Raw genomic sequence first — 16,630 nt, 5'->3', positions numbered from 1 at the left:
AACAAGATGCAATTTGCTGTGTGACTAATCAATGAAGACAAGCCATCATCCAGGAGATTGACTGGAACTCAACTGTCAGGAAGGGCAAAGTGGAGCTGAGGCCTGGAAAAGCAGAAATAATATCTGATAAAAGAAGCGGATGGAGGATTAGAATTAGGTAGAAATTAATTCAAGGCAAATTCACATTATAGATTACACATATAAGTAGAATCTAATGAACAAAATAAACCGATAAGCAAAATAGATCCAGAGATATAGAAGCATAGAACAGACTGACGAATCTCAGAGGGAATGGAGGAGGAGGGGAGAAGAGATTAACCAAAGAATTTATATGCATATATGCATAGCCCATGGACACAGACACAGGGGAGATGGGATGGAGGCAGTCAATTGGGGGGGTGGGAGGGGAGGTTGGGATATCAGTAATGCTTTCAACAATAAATATAAATTAGAAAAAAATCACATTATAGAGACTATGGTAGAACCAAAGGTAGGGATTGGTGCAATCAGTGTTAAAATCTTTAGCATTATGTAGACTGCAATTTTTCAATGCATGTCTTATTTGGTTCTCATGGCAACCCTAAGAAATATTATTATGCTCATTTTGTACATGGAAGCAATGAGTCTCATTTTGGCTATAAACAAATTAGAATAAGTGCTTTGTTTGTCATCACACAGTTTGAAAGTGGTAGAGCCAGAAGTGGGGTTTTGAACTTCCCAAACAGTCACACTCAGCTGAACAATGGGGCTACATTCTGAGAAATGCTTCCTTAGGTGATTCCATTGTTGTGCAAATGTCATGGAGTTCACTTACACAAACCTAGATGGTAGAGCCTACTACACACCTAGGCTATTTGGTATAGCCTATTGCTCTTGGACTACAAGCCATACAGTGTGTAACAGTCCAAACTGCACAAGATTCAATGAAGCACAAGAGAAAATGATGCAATCAAGAGATTCATCAAATAATAGATGTATGAGGCTGCAGCTGGCATAACAGTATACTCTTTTCCAGCGAACTTTTTTACATGTGGAAAGATTACATTCTAACTTAACAGTAAAAAGCATCGTATAGTAAATACATAAATCAGTAGCATAATTGTATTACTATACTTTTATAGACTAGCAGTGCAGCAGGTTTGTTTATAGCAGTATCACCACAAGCACAGGAGTAATGCATGGCTATGATGCCATTGGGTGACAGGGGTTTTTCAGTACCATTATAATCTTACTAGAGAGTCGGTACACAAATTCAGTGGATCAGGGCCAGGCCTGTGAGGAGGAGGAGACAGCTGAAGGTTGGCTGGCTGATCCACCCTGATCAGGGCACTGTTCAGGGACAGACCAGCTGTGGGGAGTGGCTGTGGGCCATTGGCTGGTAAGGCCCACCTCCAAATTGGGATAGGGACAGCAGTCAGGGGCAGGGTTGGCTGGGGGAAGGGGCTGTCAGCCAATTTGGTTGGTGGGGGCTCATAGGGAGTGGGGCTGGCTGGGGGGAGGGGCTGCAGGAGTTTGGCCACTTGGCCCCACCCCCTGATTGGGCTGGTTCTCTGGCTGCAGTGGGCATCATAGCTACTGGTTTTTCTGTCATTAGGGCATTACGGTTGCTGGCTTTATATATATATATATATATATATATATATATATATATATATATATATATATATATATGACCAACAATGTATATGTGGTCTGTCTTGACCGTTTCTTTACTATTCTTTTAACTCCACCTTCCTGCCTCAGTGAGCAACTTGGAAGTCAGAACTGCAATGTTCTTTAAAATTGAGGGGACTTGGGGTGGAGTCTCAGTTGAATAGAAGAGTAGAGGAAAGATGAGGCTAAAGAAGGGTCAGCTTCTCCAGGCTGAGCGTGGACTCATCAGCAGGCAGAACTCGATAGCCCTGCGAATCCTGCAGGAAGACAGGCTTGCTTTGTCCACTGGGTGTGCTGCAGACATGGACCTAGAGCTGTGACCAGACCTCAGATGAACAGATGATATTTTTTGTTTGCTCATGACATCTGACATTGGGAAGCTTTGTGATAGCTTGTTATTGAGGTTCAGGTATGGAAACTGAGGAGATGGCTTCTGTTGGAGATTGCTGTGGTGTCTGACTCCCAGGGGCATGGCTCCCAGCTCCTCAGGGCAGGGCACAGGAGTGAGAAAGAAGAGAACCTGGGTCTTTATCATAGTTGAGCCCTGTATTATTCCTTCTATTAACCTGTTCTGATTTTGAGGACAATTAAATGTATTAACCATTCCAAGCTAAAAGATCCCAAAGCTCTTACCTTTCATCATTAAGTGTGTTTTCTAATCCTCACATTAATTTGGCTTTATGACCTTGGGCAGGTCACTTGAGCTATCTGAGCTTTATCCCACTTAACTCACAGGAGCATGCAAAAGTGTTTTTCTTTCTTTCTTTCTTTCTTTTTTTTTAAATATACTTTATTGATTTTTTTTTACAGAGAGGAAGAGAGAGGGATAGAGAGTTAGAAACATCGATGTGAGAGAATCATCGATCAGCTGCCCCCTGCACACCCCCCACTGGGGATGTGCCCACAACCATGGTACATGCCCTTGACCAGAATCGAACCTGGGACCCTCCAGTCCACAGGCTGATGCTCTATCCATTGAGACAAACTGGTTTCAGCGCAAAAGTGTTTTCTAATAAAAGTGCTTCATGGCATTTGCAGTCACTGGCTGTGTTTTCAAGGATTTAAAATGCCTTCTCCTTTTCAGTATCTGCTTTTGCTTTTCCTTCCCAGAGTCGAAAACATGCAAGCAAAGTCCGACTGTACTACATGCTTCACCCTAGGGACGGTGGGTGTCCTGCCAAGAGGCTTCGGTCAGAAAATGTGAGTATCTGGCACCTTGTGATATCCTTAGACAATTTGTTGTGTTTCCTAAGAACTTTGCAGATCAAGGAATTGTAGCCACATCCAGCTTAGTGGGGAAGCTGAGTTAGTAGAAACAGTTCTCATTAAGATTATAAAAAAATATTACATGTAAGCAAGACTTCTCTTTTTCCTGCCAGAACTTGCCAATGTGGTAATAGAGGACTTTTTGATGATACTGTGCTGGGACCAGGCAGGGGTCCCTAAAAAATGCACAGAAGTGCCAGTACAGAGAGGGGCTGGGTGAGAGAGATAGGAGACATCAGAAGACAAAGAGAAGGGGACATGACCTAAGAGGCAAATCTGCTAGAATAGCAGATACTTTGCTTTTTACATATTTTACTTTCTCTTTGGTACGTAAAACAGAATGCCAATTTGTTCATTGATAATGAGGACTGTATGTATCTTGCAAATAAAAAATACTCAGTGTGTGTGTGTGTGTGTGTGTGTGTGTGTGTGTGTGTGTTTTTGTTTGTTTTTTTTATCATACCCCCTCTCCTTGAGTGAACATTTACAGAAGAAAACAAATGATAATCAGGAAGTTGCTTAGAGGGAATAAGGTCAGAACAAAGGGTTTACTTCAGCCAAGTCTAGGCAAAGATTTTTGAAATAACTATTCCTAGCAGGGCTTCCTTTTCCTAATAAGTAGAATATAATTTTTTGAGCTGCTTTTTTTAGGTTAACGTATAGCTAACATACCATATTAGATAAGTTTTAAGTGTACAACATAGTGATTCAACATTTACATATCTTATTACATGTGAACACCACACTAAGTCTAGTATCCATCTGTTCTTATGCAAAGTTATCACACTATTATTGACTCTGTTCCCTTCACCTTTTTTATTTATCCTTCTATCCCTCCCCCTCTGGCAACCATTAGTTCTTCATTTCTATGTGTCTGTTTTGTTTGTTCATTTGTTTTGATTTTCTAAGAAAAATTCCATGTATAAGTGGAATCATGTGGTATTTTCCTGTCTCTGTATGACTTGTTTCACTTAACATAATATCCTCTACATCCATCCTTGTTGTTGCAAATGGCAGAATTTAATTATTTTTATTAATGAGTAATATTCTAATATATATGTATATATTACATATATATAATAATATATGTATATGTATATATACATGCATACATATACATGTATATATATATATGTACACACACACACACACACACACACATATATATATATATATATATATATATATATATATACATACACATCTTATTTATCCATTCAATCCATTCATCTATCAATGGACACATAGGTTGCTTTCATATTTTGGCTATTACTAGTAATACTGCAATGAATATAGGTGTCCATATATGTTTTTAAACTAGCGGTTTCATTTTCTTTGGATAAATACCAAGAAGTGGAATTGCTGGGTTGCTCTATTTTTAGTTTTCTGAGGCATTTCCATACTGTTTTCCATAGTGGCTGCACCAATTTGCAGTTCCACCAACAATGAGAGACATAGTCATAGCCATGAGAAATACTGACGATTGAACACAGAAATTCCTTACCCCTTGAGTCCTGAGGAGGCTGCAGGCATAGAATTTATACCTACTCAGCTTGTGATCCTGTTTTCTTTGCTGCCACATAGATGCCAGTGTTTTTTTCTTTATTAAAAATTAATACATGATCACTGAACAAACTTGACAAAAGCTGTACTTGTATATTCTTCACAGGGAAGAAAAGAGAGAGTGAGAATGGCATATGACCAAAGGTAGTGAGCACTAGGGCTGGTGTTGTTAACAAATTCCAAGCATGCCTGTTAGCATCACAAAGTGAACTGCTCAGACACAGGTACTGGTAGTCTGGAACACTGTGGAGTGTTCTTTTCTGCCTCAGTGAAGCAGATTTTAGAGCTTATTGGAAGGAAAGGATGCTATGAAAACTGTGGAAGTGCTAAGATGTGGGACCCAGTGCTCAGCTTTATGACCTTGGACAGGTAATTGATCTATGTCAGCCTCAATTTCCTCAATACCACTATAATAACCATACTTTCTCACTGGGCTTTTGAATATGAAATGAAAGAATAGGTACGAGGTGCCTTGTTACATGTCAGGCACTGGGGAAGGAGAGGTAAATAAGACACAGACTTGTACAAAAGAAACTCATGATATAGTGAGGGAGATTAACATTGTATATAAAAAAAATAGCTAAAATGCCACCGTGTAGGTGTTTCTTAACATTCTTCTCAAAATCTCATGGAAACAAAAGACAAGTGATTATGCCAGGGCAACCTGACCAGGGGAGGTGTTATTCAAGAGTTGGCATTTGTGTTGGGGGTCTTTGGGCTTGAATGGATTGTACTGGATGGAGGCCATAGGAGTGAGAAAAGAAGGCAGGAGCATTCTATCCCAAGGATGTATGAAATCACAGGAGAGTCGGCCTAAGCCAGGTCTATGATATCTTTAGCTACACTGGAGTCATGCTTTCCATCAGGTATCTATTAGAAGAGAGACAGAATTAGTTTTTTCTTTTTCTTTTCTTTTTTTTTTCCCCTTCAAAGTTATCCAGCAACGAGGTCTGTATTTCTTCACTCAATAGCCATTTAGTATCTTATCCCAATAGTCAGAGACAGTGAGTGCAGGGATACTTGACAATGAGCTGTATTCATTCAAATTCTGACCATGAATGTTGCACTTTTATCTAAGCTCCTGGGGAGGGTTTGGCCAGACAGACAGGAAGGGGGCACTGGACTCAAGCTGTGCTCCTCTAAGACATGGTGTTGCCACTCTGTCAGACCCATAATTCACCCACTCGAGCTCTGGTTCTGCCAGCAACCTTGAGGTCAGTTTATGGAGTAAAATATATTTGAGTTTTAGAGCAAGAAGTACTTGAAAGGATTTGAGGGCTTTTTTCTTTGATGTATCTGTATTTTGAAAACTTTGATCTACCTTTTGTTTATTAAATCATTTTTCTTATAACTTATTAATTAGTGTGAAAGCAAATCAGTAAACAGGAAATACAATATACTGATCTTACTTTTGAAAGAAATGATTGGTGCTTTTATTGGGCTATGTGTATATTTCATAGGTGAATATATGATTTCTACGAGGCATTCTGGTGTACAGATGAAGTGCAGAGGTCACACCCTGCCCGCTCCAGGGCTCTGAGAGTCAGTGTTGCTAATTATTTGGAAAAACTTTGTTTTGTACAGACTCATACCTAAGTATTAGGAGACTGAATATATAGATGGTCAAAGGCAAGGCCATATATAAAAACAGAACTTTGTCCAGAAAACCAAGCCTTTAACACATAGTAACCTTCCCAGAAAGTCTGCCTAAATAAGACTTACAGGAATTCTGACCACTGTCTCTGCTTACCACCCAGGGAAGCCAAACAATGACCTTGGTAACAATAGTCCCCAAATGGACAGGGGTTGATGACTACCCTTGAGCTTCCCTAATTTTTGTCCTCACTTCCCCCTTTGGGCCAACCAGAAAAAGCCACATATGCATCCTAACCAATCACATAGGATGTCCTCTTCTAGTTAACCCACCTACAGCTCCCCACACCAGAGCCTCTCCTTTTATCCATCATAAAGCTTTCCCACTTTTCTGCTTGCCTTTGAATCTTCTCCAAATACGCGGATAGCGACTGATTCTTTGCTTTAGCAAGCTTTGAATAAATAACCTTTCTTCTGCTCATTTGGTTGGTTTGTAAAATGGGATAACAATAATACCTAATGTACAAGTTTGTTATAAGGCCTAACTGAGGTAACTCATTTATTTAGTACTTTGTTTTCAAAGTGCTTTCTGTGTGTTTTATTATTAATATTGATCCTCTTTCCACCAGCACCCTGTGTTCTTGGAAGGATGTAATGCTTTCTTCACCTGCTTCTCCATTTCTGCCCCTGCTCCCATCTGCCCTGCTTCCAGGGGCTGGGACGGGCTTGCATGCCAGTGTCACAGGACTGAGAGCAGTTTCCTGGCTGCCCTGATCCCCCACAAAGTGAGAGGCTTCTAAAAAGAGAAAACTTATTGCTGACTTTCCAGACCCTGACCTCTAAAGGACCTTGAGCCCTCGGTGATTCCTGAAATGGATGGGGCTGGTGAGCAATGGCAGCCATCCTTCCCATCCCCCTTCTTAGCCCTCTGGAATACATAGTAACTGCACATTGACATGTAGATAAATGGGAGGGCCTATTGTTATTGCTAAGTCCTATTACCATTTCTACTCCAGGTCAGTTGACCTTTTTTGTTGCTATTGTTGTTTAAAAACTTAAATTTATTTTTGTCTGCTGTCCTGGCATTCCTAGCTTTTAAAATCCCCCCTTCATATGCTTTTACTTTTTAGAATCATCCTTTGGGTCTTCTATTTTTTTCCCCCTTGAAATTTTAGAGCAAGACATCTTCCCCTGGATGCCACAGAGTAAAATTACACGTGAAATAAATTGTTATAGTTGATTGCTTTGGAGCAACTTTCAGTAATCCGCTGAGCATTCGAGCCAAGAACGGGCTTCAGAAATCCTCTAGTGCGTTGATAATCTCAGTCTTTCACCAACAGCTCTTTTTATCATCTTCTTACCCATGGGTCACGTGCTTTGAAAGAAAAAAACCCATCTGTTTGGGAAATAGTACTTTTAAGTATAAAGGTGATTTAGGTTACTTTTATTTATTTTGTTCTGGAAAGATAACTAACTGCCAATCCAGATCTCTAGTCAGTATCAAGCAAATGGTGTTTGTTTTTTTTCCTGGAGTTAATATAATTCCTTGTAAGTGGAGAACTTGACATTTGGTTAGTGTGATCAGGCTTATCAGGGCTACATATATTTACCTGATTTCCCTTAGGCCTGAAGTGTTTAGCATAGCTTGAGAAACTGCAATATTATTTTCACAGATACCCAAACAGCCAGGATTTCAGGTTGGGAGGACTCGGTGTAATCAACACTCCCCTCCCCACTCTTATTACCAAGGTGGGGGGTGGGGGGAGCCGAGAGAAGAACTATGCCTTGTCCAAATGGGTCAGGCCTGAGGTTAGGGCTCTCCCTGCTTCCTTAAATCCTATTCCCAGGCTTCTTCCACATATCTTGAAATGGTATCTGATTTTTAGGCATTGCAGCCATGGCTGGGTCCAGACCTTAGAGAACTGTTGTTCTGGTCAGAAAAATAATAGTAGCTGTCACTGATCAGGCACTTCCCTACATTTTAAATGCTTGCATACATTAACACATTTAATTCTCCCAACTTTTCTTCAAGGCAGCCCTCAGAGAAGCAAGCTGAAATAGAGGGTAGGTAGCTGGACTCTGGTCACACAGCTGTTAAGTGGCATACACACAAGGCTGGGGAAATATAAAGCAAAACAAAAAGGAATTTCCTCTGGGACTGCCAACTCACCCACCATGCCACGCCATGAAACAGGTAGAAAACTCTGACTTTCTACCTGTTTCATGTGCTGGGGGTACAAAGGTGAAAAGACTTGGAACTTTCTTCAACAGAAATCAGGATCTCATATGTGTATGGGTATTTTAATAAGTGCTGCTGCAGACAGGCCTAGGTGACCACTTGGGCACTAGGAGGGGTTTCCAGCCTTTCTGGTAGGATAGGGCAAGGTTTCCAAGAGAAAGGGACACCAAGCAGATTCTTGAAGGACAGGTATAGGTGAGCCAAATGAAGAACAGTGAGAGCAGAAAACAGTTTAGCTCAGTAGATAGAGCATCAGCCTGCGGACTGAAAGGTCCCAGGTTTGTTCCAGTCAAGGGCATGTACCTTGGTTGCGGGCACATCCCCAGTAGGGGGTGTGCAAGAGGCAGCTGATCGATGATTCTCTCTCATTGTTGTTTCTAACTCTCTATCCCTCTCTCTTCCTTTCTGTAAAAAAATCAATAAAATAAAAATAAAAATCAATAAAAAGAACAGTGAGAAAGGGCTCTTCTGAGTGGGGTGTCAACATGAGTGATGTCTTTAGGGACATAAAATTCAAAGTTCTTTCTAGAGTATAAAGTGCTAGTGGGGGCAGCTATGTTAGTTTCCTAGGGCTGCTGTAACAAATTACTACAAATCGGGTGGCTTCACACTACAGAATTTTATTATCGCCCAGTCCTGGAGGCTATGAATCTGAAATCAAGGTGTAGGCAGGGACTCCCTCCGCAGGCTCTGATTGGACAGGCCCATGCTTCTCTCCTCGCTGCTGGTGGTCACTGGCAATCCTGGGCGAACCTTGGCCTGTAGCTGCAGCCAGCCTGCCCTCACATGTCCTTCTGCATGTTCTCCCCTCTTTATCTAAGGATGCCGGTCAGTGGAGTTAGGACCCATTGCAAAATGGGTCCTAACTCCATATGTCTATTGGCCTCATCATAACTAATAAACCGACAAAGACCCTGTTTCCAAATAAGGTTCTATGTCGGAGGTGGACATACATTGTAAGGGGACAGTGTTCACCCAGCACAGACGTGAAGGCAAAAGTTGAGGTTGGGATGGTGAACAGAGTACAGACCTATAATGTGCATAATACTGACATTTACTTCGTCAATAGTAATTTTGTCAAATGAAGGTGCATTTACCCTCAAAAGCTGTGCATTTCACCTCCCCGCTGTGCACTCAGAGCTGGAAGTGGGCTCTGGCCCTGGCTCTGATGCAGAGCTGCTTTCACTTGGACTTTCTAAACCTTAATTGCTGTGGCTTTAATCAGGGCCTATCATCACTGCCCGGTCTGCTTCTCTGAGCAGTGAAGGGCTCAAGCAAAGCTTCCTGTGTGTGAAGCTGCAATTATAGACATATGTGAAGTGTTATTTCACGGAACTTTGCAAGGTTTGTAAGCTAGGAAGGGCTTCTACATTTTTAAATGTTTAAAGGAAAAAATTCAAAAGAGGAATAATATAGATTGTGATGCATCTATTTCATGAAATTCAAATTTTAATGTCTATAAACACAGCCCTATTGGAACACAGCCACACTCAGTTCTTGTTTTTTTTTCTCTCAAAATATATTTTATTGATTTTTTACAGAGAGGAAGGGAGAGGGATAGAGAGTTAGAACATCGATGAAAGAGAAACATACATCAGCTGCCACCTGCTCACCCCCTACTGGGCATGTGCCTGCAACCAAGGTACATGCCCTTGACCAGAATCAAACCTGGGACCTTTGAGTCCACAGGCTGATGCTCTAGCCACTGAGCCAAACCAGTCAGGGCCACACTCAGTTCTTTACGTGTCATCTGTGGCTCCTTTCTCCACAACGGCAGAGTTAAGTAGTGGCAGCAGAGACTCAAAGTCTCTCAAAGCCTAAAATACAGGGTGGGTAAATGCAGGTAGACAGTTGTGAGTACAAGAAAGAGTTTATTGTTATATTCCTATTACTTATTAATTATTGTATTACTTGCATTACACCTTAAACTTATTTTGCCCACCCCTGAATTTACTCTCCAAATTTGCTCACCCAAAAACGTCTGCTGACGCCTATGTGAAGAGGGACGTTATCACTCCTCTAGGTGTGGGTTGCCCTGCTCACAGGAATGACCCTTCAGGACACCTGGAATTTAAAGCTGCCTTGTCCTCTGTTTTTTGCTAGTTTTAGTCAATGAGTGTCAAGCAGGTTGAAGGTTTTGCTCAATAGGAAGCATTGTTCCAAACCCCTGAGCAGGAACTGGCACTGTTGCTTTCTGCTTTGTTTCTTTCAATGCAGATAGTTTGAAATTTATGAACAGGTTATGTTGTAAGAATTAGCTTGAAGCCTGAAAAACTGAGGGGACAATGAGGATGTTTTGTTTCTTCCACCACCTACACATCAGACTCAATTTACGAGAACTCCAACTCCTGCGTTTTCTGGGTTAGCTATGATTGAGAATATTCTTTCTTGTCACTACACATCAATACTATCTCTTGGAAAGGCTAATGTTTCCTCTCCAATTTGTACCCAAAAGTGGAATAAAAACCTTTGTTAAACAGATACATTAGTGATAATCCAAATGAAGAAAACAGAGCTCATTGACTCAGTGTGTTGTCTGGCATTGCAGCTGTATGTGAGTTTCTAGGCCTGAGACCAGGTCTTGAGATTGGGACTCTGTTCTGAAGCTCATTCATACTGAAATATATATCACACTTGTTACCTCTATACAGAATCTGATCTAGAAGAGAGGAAATAATTCCCCAAAAAGACAGCTATGAAAGTAATTTTTTAGTAGTGAAGTTGGTATTGTGGGACTTTGATTACTGAAAGCCTGTCACCACCATCCTATTCTCTATAACTCCATTATTCTATTATTGTCATATTATTGGATATATTCTCTTAGCGGGCCAGTTATTAAGTCCTTTTTATGTAACAGGCCATATATTAAATACTGGTTAGATATTTCATTTGAATTTTATGAATGCAAGTAGGAATCTGTATTTCTTCCATTTAAAAAGATGTGAAGACTGAAGCTTGCGTCAAGTATCTTACCTAAAATTCCACACCTTGTAAATGATATAGCCAAGATTCAAACACAATAGAGTTTGTCTCTAAAACCTGCGCTCTGTATTACTATATAGTCTTCATTCGTTTATTTTTTTCTTTAAGAAATATTAATTGGCCAAAACTGATTTGGCTCAGTGGTAGAGCGTCAGTCTGCGGACTGAGGGGGTCCCAGGTTCGATTCCGGTCAGGGGCATGTACGTTGGTTGCGGGCACATCCCCGGTAGGGGGTGTGCAAGAGGCAGCTGGTCGATGTTTCTCTCTCATCGATGTTTCTAGCTCTCTATCTCTCTCCCTTCCTCTTTGTAAAAAATCAATAAAATATATATTAAAAAAAGAAATATTAATTGATTGCCTTCTCAGAGTCAGGTACTGTGGTGATTGCTTAGAATTTAATAGTGAATGAAATAGATATAGTTTCTGTTTGCAAGTGTTTACAGGATAGTGGGAGATATGGGTGTTAGTTTTTAAGGGTCATGAATATACAAATAAAGGAAAGGAGTGGGAAAGCATAAGGAATGGAAAAGCATAGAATGGGGAATCATAAGGTCTTTTGGGGTCAGAGAGGCTTCCTGATTCTTAAGCTTAGTCTGAAGATCAGTAAAGAATGAGTAGTTAAAGAGGTAAAGGGAGACAGGGGTTCCAGGCAAAGGGAACATCATGTGCAAAGCCTCTACAGTTAAGGAGATCATGGCACACTTAGGAATAAAAGAAAGCCAACATGGCTAGTATTCAGAGATGGAAATAGGCAATGATGTGAGATACAGAGAGTGAATTAATGAAAAAAGAGTAGAGATGAAGTGTCAAGTATCAGGCTTTCAGTAGTTCACTGAAAGAGTATGATCTTTGAAGAGGGTCGTGGCAGCAGTGAAAAATGAGAAAGAAATAGATGTGAGAGATTATTAAGCAGGTAAAAACAGATGCACTGAATAATTGGTGTGAAGGAGAAGATAGTTTTTGAATGACTTCCAGGTTTAGAACTTGCAGGATCAGATGGTTGCTGCCTCCTCCTGCAGCCATGACAACCTTCATTTTTTTAAGGCCATGACCCAGAGAGCAGAAAGATCTAAGGCAAGGAAGCAAGGAAGCAAGGGAAAACCCTTTCTCCAGATTATTCCATGTTGACCTAGGCTGAGCAGGACTGAAGTTGGGTAAATATGAATTGACACCAGCCCAGAGGTAGGGAGGAATTAGGGAGAATGGACTGGTGGATTTTAGTCCTCAGAGCTTCTACTCAGTCAAGTGTTTCTACTTCTCTGAAAGAGAGTGAGGCCATGCCTGGGGCCAGCCCAGGAAGCGGATCCCACAGAGGCACAGGCTAGAGATACCTACAGGTGCGCTGATGCCCAAGCCAGAGCAGTGAGTTAGGGAGCTCAAGGCAGTCACTTAGTCGGGGGATGTGGTGAAGATAGTACTAGCCCCTGGCTCCCTGGGCTAAGCCAGCAGGAGGGTTTCCAGAGAGGGATGCAGATGCTGGCAGTGGTCAGATACATGCTTCCAATAGGATAACTGGGGTTATTTAAAGGGTTAAGCAGCTTAGATGTGGACATGGGACTTCAGCCATCTTGGGTTTTCTTAGTTTAAAAGGCAGAGATGGTAGGACCCAAGGAACACCATTTTAGATTTTATGAGGACAGGTCTTTACCTTATTTATCTTTGTGTCCTTAACACTTCACACACCGGGATTTCCTAAATGATTGTCCATATTTTCATAATAAGTTGTTGTCCTGTTATGTTTTCTTTAAAACAATTATGATTTCAAAAAATAATTTTAATAAAATGATCATCTGTATGGAAAGTCTTGTAGAGCATTTCCATGAAATTATACTTGAGATACATACCTATCAAAATGCCTTTGTTAAAAGAGTATCTTGTGAAATTGGATTTGTTCAAGAAAATATGAGGGATATGAACAGTTTTCATAGAATCTTTACCAGGTTCTTGGCCTTTTGTGGGCCCTCCTCTAATAGGAAAACCCTGTGGAAGGGAGAGGCGGGTTTTTGGAGAGTGTATTCTCATAGCACAATCTGTTCTCTCCAGCAATTACTTCTGATCAAGAACAAGAACTAGACATTCTAACTCCATCTTCCCCCTGCAAAATCCTGCTTGCTTATTTACTCTCTCTGCCACGCATCACTGCCTCCTTTCTCCTGTCTGTCCTTGGGGCTTGACCCTATTTTACCACAAATCAAGGCTGTTAGTACAAGGGTTGATGTGGAGCTAATAGGGTAGATGTCCTTCTCAACCCCAGCCCTCTTTCACGCGACACTCAGGACATTCTCTTCTAAAGGACACTTTGGTGCTGACTCAGGGGTAAAGAGATGGAGCATGTCTATCGGATGATTTAAGACTTAGAAGAGTGTAGGTCAATTTCCTTAGCATATGTCTTTCACTTAATGAGCTCTTAAAATGAATCGGGATATATATTTTGTTTAGGGGAGTTTAAATAAAAGATTTCTGTTGACTATAGACTTCAAAAGAGCCATTTGTTCCATGATAATGACTTTATAACTCCAGCTCTGAAATGTTAGTTTACATGTTGTGTTTTCTTTTGAGGGGCAGCCGGGGGTGGGGGGTGGGGTGGGGGGGTGTGTTTGGCTAGCAGGGATGCACAGGAGCTTCTTAGCACCATTTGATGACTCACTAGCCCTGTGGCAGCTGGGTTTTCAGCTTTTCACTTTCCTTTCTGCTATCTTTTCTCTTTTGAGGTGTCTGTATCTCAAGCACATCTTTTCTGTCTAAAAAAAAAACAAAAAAAAAAAACACACACAAAAAAAAACTTTTGTCCCCCTGATAGATTTCTTGGTTAATGTGCTAGAATTTCACAAAACATGTTTGTTTTTCTCTTAAGTCCAAAATCATTCCTGAAAAAAAAAATATTACTCCTTTTTAATAAAATATCTTCCCTTATGTATCTGGGTCCATTTATCTTCATCTCTTCCCTGGCTGCAGGGAGGGGTGTGAGAGAATCTTGCCTTCCTTTCTTCCCTTGTCCTACATAGCACACTGAGTCTTTACTCTCATACAGCTATGCCATAAATCATGCCTGCTGTCTTCCCATTAAGTGACCCCGTATGCCCATTCTGTTTCTTTTTAGTAACCTCTGGGCCTTCCTCATGCTCACAATGTTATTCTTGTAGAACAAAGAAGTTTGTTTCCTTCACTACATTCTGCCTTGTGCCTGTTTGGCTTTGTGTAGCTTGATGTATTCTTGTAGGAATATCTAATTTTTTTTCTTTTTGCCTTAGAACCAGCGAAGGGTTGTGACCTTAGACTACAAGATACATTTATAACTGTATGTGACCTGGATTTGGTGCAGGTAATGCTGAGACAATGATGGATGTCTCCCGATAAACACCAGAAAGCCTTGCAAAGATACATTTGAAAAACAGAGAGGATGCACTGAGTTCTACTAATTGGAAGTAAAATGTCTCTTTGAACTTGGATCTGGCAAACCTATTTTATGCACCTGCCCTGTATCACAGACAACACTGGGTGCTCTGCATATATGCTCTTAACTCATTCTCAGAAAATTTTATCACGTGTCTACTTTCAGGTGAGATAAGGAGGGTTCAGAGAGCAGTAGAAACTGACACAGAATCAAAACTGAGGTCATCTAATTCTAGTGCCCTTTTCATTTTGCCACCTCCTTGTGGCAGTCTTTGAGGAACTGTATTTCTCTATTTTTTAAAATATATTTTATTGATTTTTTACAGAGAAGAAAGAAGAGGGATAGAGAGTTAGAAACATCGATGAGAGAGAAACATCGACCAGCTGCCTCCTGCACATCCCCCACTGGGGATGTGCTGCAACCAAGGTACATACCTTGACTGAAATCAAACCTGGGACCTTTCAGTCCTTAGGCCAACACTCTATCCACTGAGCCAAACTGGTCTCGGCTGCATTTCTTTATTTTTAAGAACACACTTTTACTCCTGGCTCAGCCATTTCAATATGTTGGTGGCATTGTAATGCTGAGTTCCTATAAAGCATCCTTTATGGGAATGACTCAAGGAATTTTCACTCAGAGCCTATAGTGGGCTGGGTAATGTTCATTGGGTCATCCTAACCATGTCCTTTTCTTTTCCACTGAGAGTGGATGGCGTTATACACGGATTAAAAATCAGAGGGGTCAGATGCTGTGGTGCCTTACATTACACTCAATTGGGTGTAAGGTAAGGAAAAGGCATAGATTTTGAGAACTTTCCTGCAATTGAATCTGGCCTCCAACTCCTACTAGCTGGTGTCTTTGGTCAAGTTTCTTGACTTTTCTAAGACTGAGTTTCCTCTTCTGAAAAATGGTGGCAACCACTAATATGTGCCAGGACTGCTGTGAAGAATAAATGTGATAATGTAAATGTCAAGTAGGGAGCACAGAGCCTGGTGAGGGATGGATGCTCAGTAACTGTTGCTACTTCTTCCTCTTTTTTAATGGACCCATGATGGTGAGTCTTTATTTGAAAGGGGGAAAACACTTGCCAGTCTGATTAGAATGAGATGGGGGAAATTCAATGCTCTATATTTCAGGACTAAATGCTGCTGACAAATACATTTTCTGCAGAAGCCTGAAGTAATTGACAAAGAACTAGAACAATTGAGAGAAAAATACTGCAGTGTTCAATAAAATTCTTGTTTTAAGGAACCTAAACTAATACAAAGAGTGAAAAATATGGTGTTGACATTTGTACATCTGAGCTTTGCTTGGAGGAACACCTATGTCTTGTCATTACTTGGCCCTTATCCAGTCCCAGTATTTAAGTCTAGCCAGAAGAGAGTTAGACCTTGGGAACAGCATGCATGACTTAAGCCACATGCAAAGTGCTGCGGTTGTACCCTCTTGCTCATGGGTGATATTAGTCAGTCATGGCACAGTGACCACAATAGATAATAAAAATGTGGCTGTTTAAGCGTGCCATTCTTAAAGCCTCATTGAAACTCTCTATGGAAGCATATGTGAGTGAACATGGTACAGGCTATTACTTGATTACAACAGGAACGTTCCTATTGATCTGTGACACTGGATAGCCAAATCATCTTGCAATTATGTATAATTTATCTATTAGCTTTGTCTTTTTGCCAACCACATTTAAAAGAAAAATTATGCAGAAAACAAAATTATTTTTATTGTGAATTCCTGGTGGGAAAAGGCATTTTTCTTCAAAGTTATTAACTTGGTTTTATAGATGACCTTTAAAGGAATGTCTATAATTTCAGATACTCAAGAGCTCAGCAAATATCCTCCATATAATTTAAATAGTCATTATAGTTTGGGCTAAATGCACTGAATATGTATCATAAGACACTGTTTTTTTAATTTTTGATATTTTATTG

General features: G+C 40.7%; 1 protein-coding gene across 3 annotated transcripts in view; it reads left to right on the top strand.

Annotated features, from left to right (window-relative positions):
* Positions 1-16,630, top strand: part of ZMAT4 (zinc finger matrin-type 4) — a 320,194-nt gene that overhangs the window by 129,890 nt on the left and 173,674 nt on the right. For all 3 annotated transcript variants that reach the window (XM_084879762.1, XM_084879761.1, XM_084879760.1), the window contains one exon: positions 2,764-2,853. In XM_084879762.1, coding sequence (XP_084735888.1) covers positions 2,764-2,853 — 90 coding nt within the window. The remainder of the gene's footprint in view (positions 1-2,763; positions 2,854-16,630) is intronic.

The sequence above is a fragment of the Pipistrellus hanaki genome (genome assembly GCF_964339955.1).
Source record: "Pipistrellus hanaki genome assembly, chromosome: 3".
Classification (NCBI taxonomy): Eukaryota; Metazoa; Chordata; class Mammalia; order Chiroptera; family Vespertilionidae; genus Pipistrellus; species Pipistrellus hanaki.
The sequence above is the reverse complement of the archived record's forward strand: the minus strand, read 5'-3'. Positions and strand labels throughout refer to the sequence as shown.